Here is a 12,999-nt window from a genome sequence, read left to right on the forward strand (position 1 = left end):
TTACTAGTTAGAACCAATAGCATTGGAATTCTGACTCTAATTCTGATTCTAATTCTAAGGATAAGCCTTATGTGACATGTCATTCAGTACCGTCATGTCTATGGTGAAAGAGGTGGTTTTTTATGGTGATATGATTTTGCTACTGTTGTTGTTTCTCTCAGAACTTTGTGCCGAAGCCCCCTCAAGGCCCCAGGCTGACCCATCAGGCCAAGGCCGAAAAGAACGCCAGAGAAGCCATTGAGCCCAGAAAGGCTAGGGAGACCAATGCAGCGGCGAAAAAACCAAGCCGCCAAGTCGTTGGTGTGTTGGCGCTGCCGCCACCTCTTCTATCTCCGAGGACCAGTTACAGTGAGTATTGATCACCACTTCCAAAATACCTGGATTTATTGATATAATTATAAATGAACATACAATATGGTGGAAGGATCAACTAATGGTTTGACTCTCCTCTTTCTGTAGGTGTCCTGCCAGCTATCAAGAAGGGCACTAAAGTGACTAAGGTGGAGACAACAGGTGGGTTTTGGTGACACAGTGGTTATTCAATCGAGTCGTTGCCGTGGTTACTAGCTTGTTCGGTGGTAATTCTGATTGTCTTTTGTTTCAGAGCCACCAGACCCCTTGACACCTGAGGATGGGGTGGGAATGAACTCCTCTCCATCTGTTGATGACCCCCTGACCCCAGAGACCTCAGAGAGTGATGTCACCTCCGATGACACTTTTCTGGCGGACCTACCCCGTGAGATGACACCTGAGAATGTAGAGGAGGCGTCATCTCTAGAGGACTTCCTGAAGTCTCACCCGTGAGTCCTGCTCTGAACTATGTTATGGCAGTATAAAAAAATATAATCTAGTTGCCAGTCCACTAACCAAGGATTCTTGTTGTTTGTTCAGACGGCCATTTTGGAGCGAGGAGGAGCCGTGGTAGTGGGAGATCATGCTCCTCCTCAAGCTCCTCAGAGTGACATCACCCTCACAGAGGAACTCTTGGCCCAGGGGGAGTCCCTGGAAGAGGACCAAGAGGAGATGGCTGCGATCGACGACAACAAGAAATGTGACTCTGCTAGCTTGGAGAAGGCCAGCAGCAGCTCCCTCTCCACAGACCTTGTGGACAGCACCTCCACACAGGTAAGGAGACTACCATTAACCAGTAGGTTGTTGAGTTATTGGGGCTGTTTGATTGTGAGGCACCAACTCATATCTGTTTCTCTCTCTACTAAGAAGACAGTGAAGGGCGAGGCAATGAGGAAGTTAGGAAAGGGGAAGCGAGGTGGCAAGAAGACCCTGAAGAAGAACAAGGTGGCTCCCCTTGGCACTGATGGTAAGTCCTCCCTTCTGTCAGTCCACATGTCTATTTATCTTCAACAAAATTCTATTATTTCACCACCATCCCCTAACATTACCACCATTGTAATGTTAGGGGAAGAGACTATGATGAAGTTATCAGGGCCTTATTTATTAAACAGAAGTAACAGGGAGGAACTTCCTTGAACTAATAAAATTGTGTTTTTGTTTTCTGTTGCAAAAGTTTATTTTACAGTTTGTCCTAATGATGTCATCCACTGTTTTCTGTCACCTGTTCAGATACCGTGGCTGATAAGCCGGGAAAAAAACAGTCTCCCCTCCTGCGGATTACAGCTGCCATGGCAAAACTATTTTGCCTCCCCTGTAGAAAAAGAAGCGGTAAAAAGTAATTGTGTGGGTATACCCACTTAGTAGGCACTTCAGTGCACCTGCCTCCTCTACAAACCCAGAGTCAACAGAAGAGGGAGACAAACCCCCCTACTCACAACACATTTGATGATTCCAACCATACCCCCACGCTATGGTGGCGAGGGAGCCATCTGTTGCATGGCGGACACTATCACACACGTCATAGATGACCATGCTGAGGATTGGAGCTCTGATGGCCATTTTGGAGCCAGGAGGAGCCGTGGTAGTTCCCACTCCTCAAGGAGTGACATCACCCTCACCAAGGAGCTCTTGGCTGAAAGAGCCAAGGAAGCGGACCAAGACGACGTGGCTGATGACGAAACTGGCATGACAACCCCCCCCCCCCCAATAACAAACCATTACAAACCATGATGATTCCCCCCATAGTCCGGCCCGGACCTATTTAATTAAATAAACATGTCCTTGCATCTATTTTGAACCTCTTTTTTTTGTTCTTAACAGGCCTAATGTAGACTACAAATTCTTAAGTGCAAATTGATGTGTGTACTGCATCAATATTATGAGTTCACTGTGCCCGTCATTATAGTCAATCTAGGCTTTAACACTCTTAAGTGTATTGGTATTGACACAATAAGAGTTACATTTGAGTATTTTCTAATTTGGTCTTTCTGAGGGAATACATCTGCAATATATATAAGTAGAATAAATCATGTTCTTGCCTTTGACAGTTTAGATCATTCAAATGTAATAACTCAGGGTTGTGGAGGTCACAGTCTCTTATGACGGCTACCAAAGACGGCTTCCAAAGTCCATCCTGCTTCCACCACTCGCTCGCACTAGTCCAATATTTTAACCTCTCCCTACCGGAACCTAATTGAGTAGCTGGCCCGGCACTCATGTGAGATTTGGTTCTGGGTTGCAGAGATTATGGAGGTCAAAACAAAGTCTATGGCTGCATTTACATAGGCAGTCCAATTCTGATCTTTTCCACTAATTGGTATTTTGACCAATCAGATCAGCTCTTTTGCCAAGAATTGGGCAAAAGATCAGAATTGGACTGCCTGTGCAAACACAGCCTAAGACTCATGCAGGACCTGACCAGGAAAAACTCTGATCTGATAAACTGTCAAAGGCAAGAACATGATCTATACTACTTTGTACATTATACTACTTTGTATAGTATTTTTCATTCTTGATTAAGATTATTAGCAGTATATTGCAGATGTATTCCCCATAATATACTCCAGCAAGCAATAGCCTGGAAACTGACGAAGGTAAAATAAAATAAACTCCTGCCCACAAGGAAATAGGATGGAACACTTGATGATGTGAATGTAGGCTATGTTTATTTAGCCTGCTCATTACCGCTATCAGATGTAAGTAGGCTATTTCTGGTGTGAATTTTCATAGCCTTTGTGTGAGGTTTTTCACCTATCATCAACTATGACCAGGTGCTCCTTTGCTTTTCCGTCTCAGTCTCCCTCTGGCAGTATCAAATTCTCTGTAAGCAAATCCCCCATTTGCATGCCCTGAGATTTGTTTTTGTTTTATTCAGCTATAGTTTGAGTTTCTGCTTATGTAGGGATAAGGAGGCCAATAGGGAAAGGGGATACCTAGTCAGCTGCACAGCTGAATGCATTCAACTGAAATGTGTCTACCGCATTAAACCCAACCCCTCTGAAGCAGTTGTTGTTGGGGGTTAACTGCCTTGCTCAAGGGCAGAACGGCATATTTTTCCACCTTGCCAACTTTGGAAGTCAAACCAGCAACCTTTCGGTTACTGGCCCAACACTATTAACCGCTAGGCTACCTGCCTCTCTCTCACCCTCACTCTCACTCTCACACTCACATGTCTTCTGCACAACACTGGACCTCAGTTCGTCTTTGGGACTATTGTTATGTATTGACCTAATGGCCTGTTGCTTAATGTAGGATAGTATGTATCCACTATAGATTTGGGCCGGTTTCCAATATTCGATAATGAATGTAACAGTACTTGTAGATTTGCGAAGTTAAATGTTTTAGTCATATACTTTTTATTATACTGTAACTGTACTCCATTTATCTTCTGGTTGTGATTGCATGGGCACATTTTTACATGTAAGCAGAGTAATACCAATAACAGTTGTTTTGTGTTTGGCTAAATTGCAAATCTGAGAGAGGGGAAAGAGATAAGCAACAGCGTTCAATATGAGAAGTTGGAAATTACAAATCCATGGTCTGGACATGGTCACATGATACATTGGGCGCGCTCCTGCTACCTACCGTACACGTTGTGCCAGCGCAACTGCGCGCAGCTCCATCAGAGAAAAAAAAAGTGTAGCCTCCCGCTCAAGCTATCATCGACAATGCGCGGACAGACAAGGCGATATTCCTCTGCCCTCCAAAACCGAACGAAGAGCAAACGAAGAGTGACACCCTTCGGTCATTCGGTACTTTGCTCGAGGGAAGCATAAGATAGTCTCGTTTGAAAGAAGGCTTTTGTGGCATGTGATACTGGTAGACTGACGCGTGTTCATGGTTCACGGATGTTACTACGAAGACGGATCTCGACAGTTTTTCTGCCTCTGTAGCGTTTTATGTTAGCAATGGATCTCTATCCCTCTTCGGAGTCTGTTACGCGGATAGGGAGGGAGTCGTGCCGTTTGTTTCCCGTGTGCTCTAGCTGTTGATAGCTAGCCTCAAAAGAAAAGAACAATGAACGGAATCAAACAGTTTTGTTTTATGCTTTTATCCTACTGACATTTTAAAGACACTCACCGAGAACATTTTGTATTTGTTGAACGAACCATTAGTCGAACAACTAGACAAACATTTTGGGATCACCAGTTTCCTTGGACAGTGGCGCGTTGAGGCGACACAATGGGATTATCTTTGACCATTGGCTGAGAATTGTTTTTAAAAGTTCCTTTATCTCAGAGAATATAGTGGTGAGTTTTTGGTCAGAGCACATATTTGAGCAACAATTGGATGAATTGATAATCTAGCTGCCAAAATTCGTGGAGAAGACCATTGTGAGCACTCGCCGGACAATCGCATGTGTCCAGCCCAGTTGGTCTAGTCTAGAACGGCATCATCACTGGAACACGACACAAAGAACAACGATGGCGAATGACTCGATACAAGTAAGTTGTTACATTGCTGTTACAGTGTAATAACAACGGTGCTATAATGTACGTTATCAATAGCTGGGGGTATCATCCATTCGACATCAATGGAAACCCAATGCGGTGTTCTATTTTCTATGGTCAAATATTAATTGAACTGGATTTATGACGATACATTGCGCTCTTTATGCTCTGTATTTTGTAAAGACACACTTGTGGTGTTCTGCATTGTCACCTTGGCATGTTTCCTCATTGGTTCCTCATTGCAGCCAAATGCATATGCGAAGAGCTCCTGGCCGGGCGGGCACAATACTGGGCGGGTGTTTGACACACACATAAACACACACAAACACATAAATACACACACATCCCAGTGGACCTCACCAGTTCTCAGAACCATCTTGAGTCTGAGAAGAACCAATAGCAGACACAAGGCTCCCAACCTTTTTGGAATGGACCCTTTTTAAGAGGGGGAACAAACATGTTTGTGGCGACAGTCATTATTGCCAACTCATTTCTGACAGCTTGAATAATGCGTTTCGACTATAACAAGGACTTTGAAAAATATTACAAGGAATACGAAAAGGAAATTCACACCACTAAAATAGAAATCCACACCACTAAAGTGATGGACATTGAGCTGGAGTCATTTTGTCATTTAGACTACTTTACTTGACAGTTTCCTGATACAGTATTTGACTGAGTTGGTGCAATGACTGATGTTCTTTACAGTGGGGGCTATGAACAACTCAGCACAGGTGTCACCACCACTCACAAAGACGTTGAAAATATCCTAACAGTGGGTACTGTTGTAGGCTACAGAAGTTCCTCTTGCCTCTGCTCTAGTTTAGTGACAAGTCAGCAGTCAGCCCCCTTTTTACCTCAGCATTTACCTTGTGTGTGTCAGCAAGTCATGAACCCAACTCTCTGTTTGTAGTAAAGTAAGGCAAGAAGTGTGTTGAATAATGCATCCTGTTTAAATGCGGCGTCTCATCTGACTGTTGTTAAAGCTCTGTACTGGGTTAGTAAGTTACTTCACCCTTTTTTACTAACTAGCCTTGATGATGTCTTCTAGTCACACTGCTTGCTACATGGGTACTGTATTATTTAACATTCATCTTTTATCAGATTCTTTATCAGACTCTTATCAGGGCTGATTTATTCATTCACGTTTTCAAACCCATTCCAATTTCTCTTGTTTGTTGGAACTTAAAACTTCTTCCCCCAAATAGGCCTAACTGGCTTACGATTCCAAGCTTGGCACAGTAGCCAATTATTTGTATAGCTACAGTACAAGATAATACTAGAAAGCAGTACCAGGCAGGAGGTAGTCACCTCTCTCTCTCGGGGTTGGTTTTGCCCTATCCATATCCTTGGCAGGTCCACACACAATGGAGGAGGGCACAGCTGAGAGAGGGCAAGCTTGGGGGACTGACTCAAGCCACAGTGGCGAAGTGGGAACTCTGGTTTGGGGGCACAGACAGGGAGCCATTATCCCCTCAGCCAACACGTACACTGGTCTGGTGACTCGAACTGAAGGTCTCTGCTGGCCTGGCAGTTGATAAAGTCTGTCATAATCAGACTCCAATGTCTTCAGTGGTGGGGAGGTTTAGCTTCTTCACAGCACGCCTTTTGTTCCCCACACACACAGGAAGACTGATACAAAATAAGCCGAATAGGAATCTGAACCCAAACAGCGTCACACTTCCTCCTAAAGGTCACGGGTGAGGGGGGGGGGGGGGGGGGTGTGTAAATGTATTGTAACTAGTGGGATGTTAGTTTGTGATAGCAGAAGTTTTAGAAAGGAGAACGTTGGATCAAATATCCATGAATGTACATTCATCTATAGTTGAAGTCGGAAGTTTACATACACCTTAGCCAAATACATTTAAACTCAGTTTTTCACAATTCCTGACATTTAATCCTAGTACAAATTCCCTGTCGTAGGTCAGTTAGGATCACCACCTTATTTTAAGAATGTGAAATGTCAGAATAATAGTAGAGCAAATTATTTATTTCAGCTTTTATTTCTTTCATCACATTCCCAGTGGGTTAGAAGTTTACATACACTCAATTAGTATTTGGTAGCATTGCCTTTAAATTGTTTAACTTGGGTCAAACGTTTTGGGTAGCCTTCCACAAGCTTCCCATAATAAGTTGTGTGTCACGATCGTGTGGAGGAGAGACGGACCAACACGCAGCATGAGGAAAATAAGCCATCTTCATTTATTTGATGACGAAGGCAAAACGAAACAAAAACACTTACACACTAAACAAAACAAGAAAACGACCGTGAAGCTATGAACGAAGTGCACACACAGGCTACAAACGTATAACATAGACAATTACCCACATCAAACGAAAGCCCATGGCTACCCTAAATATGGCCCCCAATCAGAGACAACAGAAATCAGCTGTCTCTGATTGGGAACCCATTCAGGTAACCATAGACTCTCCTAGACAACTACACCAACATAGACACAGCTAGACACATGCACTCAACACAAACCCATACACTACACCCAACACCCCCTTTACCATATAACCACCCAAAACCGATAAAACACAAACATTCCCCATGTCACACCCTGACCTAACTAAAATAATAAAGAAAACAAATAATACTAAGGCCAGGGCGTGACATTGTGTGAATTTTGGCCAATTACTCCTGACAGAGCTGGTGTAACTGAGTCAGGTTTGTAGGCATCCTTGCTTGCACATGCTTTTCCAGTTCTGCCCACACATTTTCTATAGGATTGAGGTCAGGGCTTTGTGATGGCCACTCCAATACCTTGACTTTGTTGTCCTTAAGCCATTTTGCCACAACTTTGGAAGTATGCTTGGGGTCATTGTCCATTTGGAAGACACATTTGTGACCAAGATTTAACTTCTTGACTGATGTTTTGAGATGTTGCTTCAATATATCCATATAAATTTTCCTTCCTCATGATGCTATATATTTTGTGAAGTGCACCAGTCCCTCCTGCAGCAAAGCACCCCCACAACATGATGCTGCCACTCCCGTGCTTCACAGTTGGGATGGTGTTCTTCGGCTTGCAAGCCTCCCCCTTTTTCCTCCAAACATAACAATGATCATTATGGCCAAACAGTTCTATTTTTGCTTCATCAGACCAGAATACATTTCTCCAAAAAGTACGATCTTTGTCCCCATGTGCAGTTGCAAACTGTAGTCTGGCTTTTTTATGGCGATTTTGGAGCAGTGGCTTCTTCCTTGCTGAGCTGCCTTTCAGGTTATGTCAATATAGGACTTGTTTTACTGTGGATATAGATACTTTTGTACCTGTTTCCTCAAGCATCTTCACAAGGTCCTTTGCTGTTGTTCTGGGATTGATTTGCACTTTTCGCACCAAAGTACGTTCATCTCTAGGAGACAGAACGCATCTCCTTCCTGAGTGGTATGACGGCTGCATGGTCCCATGGTGTTTATACTTGCGTACTATTGTTTGTATAGATGAACGTGGTAACTTCAGGCGTTTGGAAATTGCTCCCAAGGATGAACCAGACTTGTGGAGGTCTACAATTTTTTTCTGAGGTCTTGGCTGATTTCTTTTGATTTTCCCATGATGTAAAGCGCAGAGGCACTGCGTTTAAAGGTAGGCCTTGAAATACATCCACAGGTACACCTCCAATTGACTCAAATTATGTCAATTAGCCTATCAGAAGCTTCTAAAGCCATGATGTCATTTTCTGGATTTTTCCAAGCTGTTTAAAGGCACAGTCAACTTAGTGTATGTAAATATCTGACCCACTGGAATTGTGACACAGTAAATTATAAGTGAAATAATCTGTCTGTAAACAATTGTTGGAAAAATGACTTGTGTCATGCACAAAGTAGATGTCCTAACTGACTTGCCAAAACTATAGTTTGTTAACAAGAAATTTGTGGAGTAGTTGAAAAACAAATTTTAATGACTCCAATCTAAGTGTATGTAAACTTCCGACTTCAACGATATACTTTTTTTCAGTTTTGCATGTTCACACACACACACACACACACACACACACACACACACACACACACACACACACACACACACACACACACACACACACACACACACACACACACACACACACACACACACACACTAAAGACAGAGACTCAGGGTAATGCATACGGATCATTCATCTAAACAGCTGCATGACGTAATGAGACTGCTATGCACATATCTCAGGCTTTCTCAGCAAGCCATGGCCCTGTGGCCATGTAGGCAGACACACGCTAGCTAATGCATTAGGCCATCATTGTAAAATAAGAATTTGTTCTTAACTGACTTGCCTAGTTAAATAAACAACATGCTACCAGAGGCAATGAGAGCCATGCTGTTCACAATTGAGTTGCTTAAGCTACTTCTTTGTGTCACGCCCTGAACTTAGAGAGCCTTTTTATTTTCTCTATTTGGTTAGGTCAGGGTGTGATTTGGGTGGGCATTCTAGTTTTCTATTTCTTTGTTGGCCGGGTATGGTTCCCAATCAGAGGCAGCTGTCTATCGTTGTCTCTGATTGGGTATCATACTTAGGCAGCCTTTTTCCCACCTGTGTTTGTGGGTAATTATTTATTTTCTGTGAGTGTTGGAGTGCGCGCCACGGTTGCGTCACATTCTGATTCTGTTTTTTTGTGAAAGGTTTCACTTCGATTAAAGATGTGGAATTACATGCACGCTGCGCCTTGGCTAATTTATGATCGGGAGTTTGAAGACAGAGAACGTGACACTTTGATTATTTTTCTTTTGTATTTAAGAGGAATAGGCCTTATGATCTCAAGATTTATAGGAGAATGGTATTTCCTTATTGACTCTTATCAGCAGAACTTTTCTTGTTAACTGAGACAGTCCCAAGCACAGGACTGTGTCCTTACTGGCTGTCAATGACTGCCCCCATTTGATGTCCCTATTGGCCGCCACTATCTTTGATCTTGGCTCTCTTGATCGACACAAATCATGCACTGTTTTCTTACTGACCACTGTCAGACAGTGTCTCCATGCGGTGTCCATGCTGGCTGTCTGTGTCCCACTCCCAGTAGCACAGTGTGGCTGTGTGAGTGTGATGGGGGTGGGGGGGGCTGTAAAGGGCATTATGCTGATGATGAGGTTCTGGCCATAGCAGCACAATGGCCCCCATTGTCCCGACTGCAGCCCCAGATCACATTCACCAATGCAATGTGTTTCCTCATCCTATCCTGGGTGGCCACACCCTCACTAATAGGTTAAAGCAAGGCCCCACGGTGTGGCATCATGGCTGTGTCTGTTTGTTTTGTGTGGGAGTTTGTGTGTTTATGTGTGTTTGTCAATGACACACAGGTCGTGGGTGGAGTAATCCCTTTTGTGTTGACATGCTCTCACGTGTGAGTCTGGGTTTGAGTAGATGTGTGTGTGGTATGAGTGTGTGATGTTTGTGTAGATGTGTTTGCCTATTTGGCCCAGCTGGTTTGCATAGGGAAGCCCTAGTTTTGTGTGTGTGCATGTGTGTCCAATGTCCATACACATGCCCCTGCGTATTTTGTCCTATGTCTCTCCCTGCCATCCCCTGTGCAAACATCCTGCCGTTCTCATGACCTAATGACCTCGCCCCTCTGTTGCAGCCCCTCCCTCCCACAGTTCACACCCTGCCATGACTTCACCTCTCCACTTTCCTCTCTTCTTTCGTCTTTCTCTTATTCCATACAACGTGGCCTGACTTTGCCTCTGCCCCGGGGGCCTTGCCTGGCCCTGTGTGTGTGTGTCCACTCACAGGCAATGGAGCCTCTGATGGAACGTGGCCACGCACCAGCTGCTCTCCCGCTTCTCTCTTTCGCTGACTCAGCGTTTTTCCACGCTGAGTATGGAGGGATGGGGCCTCAGGATCTTATCACCCAATGGGGATAATTAGATAAGAGAAGTCTTTTTTTTTATTGGGATAGTTCAGGATTTTGGCAACTTCCCCAGAGTCAGATGAACTTGTGGATACCATTTTCATGTCTCTGCGGGCAGTTTGAAGGAAGTTGTTAACTAGCTTTAGCGCAATGACTAGAAGACTGTAGACTTCGTCATTGCGCTAAGCTGTTCCCATAGACTTCTAGTCATTGCGCTGACGCTGGTTAACATTGGCCCGCGAAACTACCTCTAACTTTCTTCATAATGGTAGCCACAAGTTCATCTGACTCTGGGAAAGTAGATAAATTCCAAACTATCCATTTAAGCACTTTGACAGCAGTTTGTCATTGTGTCGTTAGACATGTTCGGTGTTGGTTTTCCCACTGTTAGCCTTTTTGTTTCACTTCAGGGCAGATCGTGTGACTGTGTGTCCGATTTTATCTTCAAAGGTGCTGGACGTTAGTTGCACTACTTCAGCAGAGTGAAGCTCAAATCAAACACTTAAATCCCAGAAGGGCTTTTTCATGACTGCTGTGCATTGTGTACATTGCATGGTAGAATGGGTATTATGTATTGAAGGGAAGTAAACATTGAAATTGTGTTTGGGTTATTCAGTCAGAACTGTAAATATGATTCTGAGTGTGTGTGTCACCCACTCTCAGTCCCCTGTCTACTGAGTGCGTCTACTCTTTGGCGATGACGATATAAATGACTCTAGGGAATAAGGCCTCTCTCTTTTAACAATCCTCTTATTTGATTCTACTACAGATCAGGTTACACAGATGACATTTAGAGAGAGAGGCTGGTTCACTCAGTGTAAAAGAGCCCAATGTTTGTTCTCTGGTTGAATGGAAAAAATAATATACGAAGGTAAATATTGTAGGAAAACCTTTTTTGCATTCATTTCCTGTTAGTGTCACTATTCTCTATAACTATTCGGATTCATTTCCTGTTAGAGTATCAGTATTCTCTATAACTATTCGGACTCATTTCCTGTTAGAGTATCAGTATTCTCTATAACAAATTCTGAAGAATTGAGTCCCACAGTATCACACACTTGAATATCCACCTGCCTCTGAAATGGGCGTGGCTTGAGTCAATTGGGCGGACAGTCGGGCGGCGCAGAGGACAGGAGACAGGTGTGTCAAGTGTGTTACCTGGAGCTGTGCTGCCGTGGCAACGGCTGTCGGGGGAGGATGAGCTCATAGTTTTATGCCTAGTCTACTCTGTGGTGTCACACACACACACACACACACACACACACACACACACACACACACACACACACACACACACACACACACACATCGCTACCTGGCCCATTTACAGCAAATTAGAGGCCCCTTTGGGATGTCGTCCCATTCAGAGTCAATGGAGCAGTTTGTGGTTAAGACGGGATGTGAAGCTACAGAGACTAAAACACTCTCAGAGATGGGAGACAAGGATAGAATGAGGTGGGAGACGAGGATGGAATGAGATGGGAGACGAGGATAGAATGAGGTGGGAGACGAGGATGGAATGAGGTGGCAGACGAGGATAGAATGAGGTGGAAGACGAGGATAGAATGAGGTGGCAGACGAGGATAGAATGAGGTGGAAGACGAGGATAGAATGAGGTGGGAGACGAGGATATAATGAGGTGGGAGACGAGGATGGAATGAGGTGACAGACGAGGATGGAATGAGGTGGCAGACGAGGATGGAATGAGGTGGCAGACGAGGATAGAATGAGGTGGGAGACGAGGATGGAATGAGGTGGGAGACGAGGATAGAATGAGGTGGGAGACGAGGATATAATGAGGTGGGAGACGAGGATGGAATGAGGTGGGAGACGAGGATGGAATGAGGTGGCAGACGAGGATGGAATGAGGTGGCAGACGAGGATAGAATGAGGTGGGAGACGAGGATGGAATGAGGTGGGAGACGAGGATAGAATGAGGTGGGAGACGAGGATATAATGAGGTGGGAGACGAGGATGGAATGAGGTGGGAGACGAGGATGGAATGAGGTGGCAGACGAGGATGGAATGAGGTGGCAGACGAGGACGGAATGAGGTGGCAGACGAGGACGGAATGAGGTGGCAGACGAGGACGGAATGAGGTGGCAGACGAGGATGGAATGAGGTGGGAGACCAAAAATGATAAGTTGCTTATGTAATGAGTCATGATGTAATGTTTTGAAGCATTTTATTACTTTACCACATAGTTCTAAAGGGTTGTCAGTTGTGTGTGAAATCTATCATTGGAAATAACATGGGAGTGTGTCCATCCAGCCGTAACCTTCCCTAACTCTAATCCAGCCAACGTAATGATTTGATAACATCCCGTCCCGTAGCAATCCAACCATCACT

General features: G+C 44.3%; 1 protein-coding gene across 2 annotated transcripts in view; it reads left to right on the plus strand.

Annotated features, from left to right (window-relative positions):
• The first annotated feature begins 3,944 nt into the window (after window positions 1-3,944).
• LOC129843365 (serine/threonine-protein kinase N1-like) overlaps window positions 3,945-12,999 on the plus strand; it is a 63,101-nt gene continuing 54,046 nt past the window's right edge. Inside the window, exon 1 of one of the 2 annotated variants that reach the window (XM_055912067.1) lies at window positions 3,945-4,796. In XM_055912067.1, the coding sequence (XP_055768042.1) occupies window positions 4,776-4,796 (21 nt within the window). In that variant the 5' untranslated portion in view covers window positions 3,945-4,775. The remainder of the gene's footprint in view (window positions 4,797-12,999) is intronic. The other variant, XM_055912070.1, reaches the window with a different exon arrangement.

Source organism: Salvelinus fontinalis, unplaced genomic scaffold (genome assembly GCF_029448725.1).
Source record: "Salvelinus fontinalis isolate EN_2023a unplaced genomic scaffold, ASM2944872v1 scaffold_0127, whole genome shotgun sequence".
NCBI lineage: Eukaryota > Metazoa > Chordata > Actinopteri > Salmoniformes > Salmonidae > Salvelinus > Salvelinus fontinalis.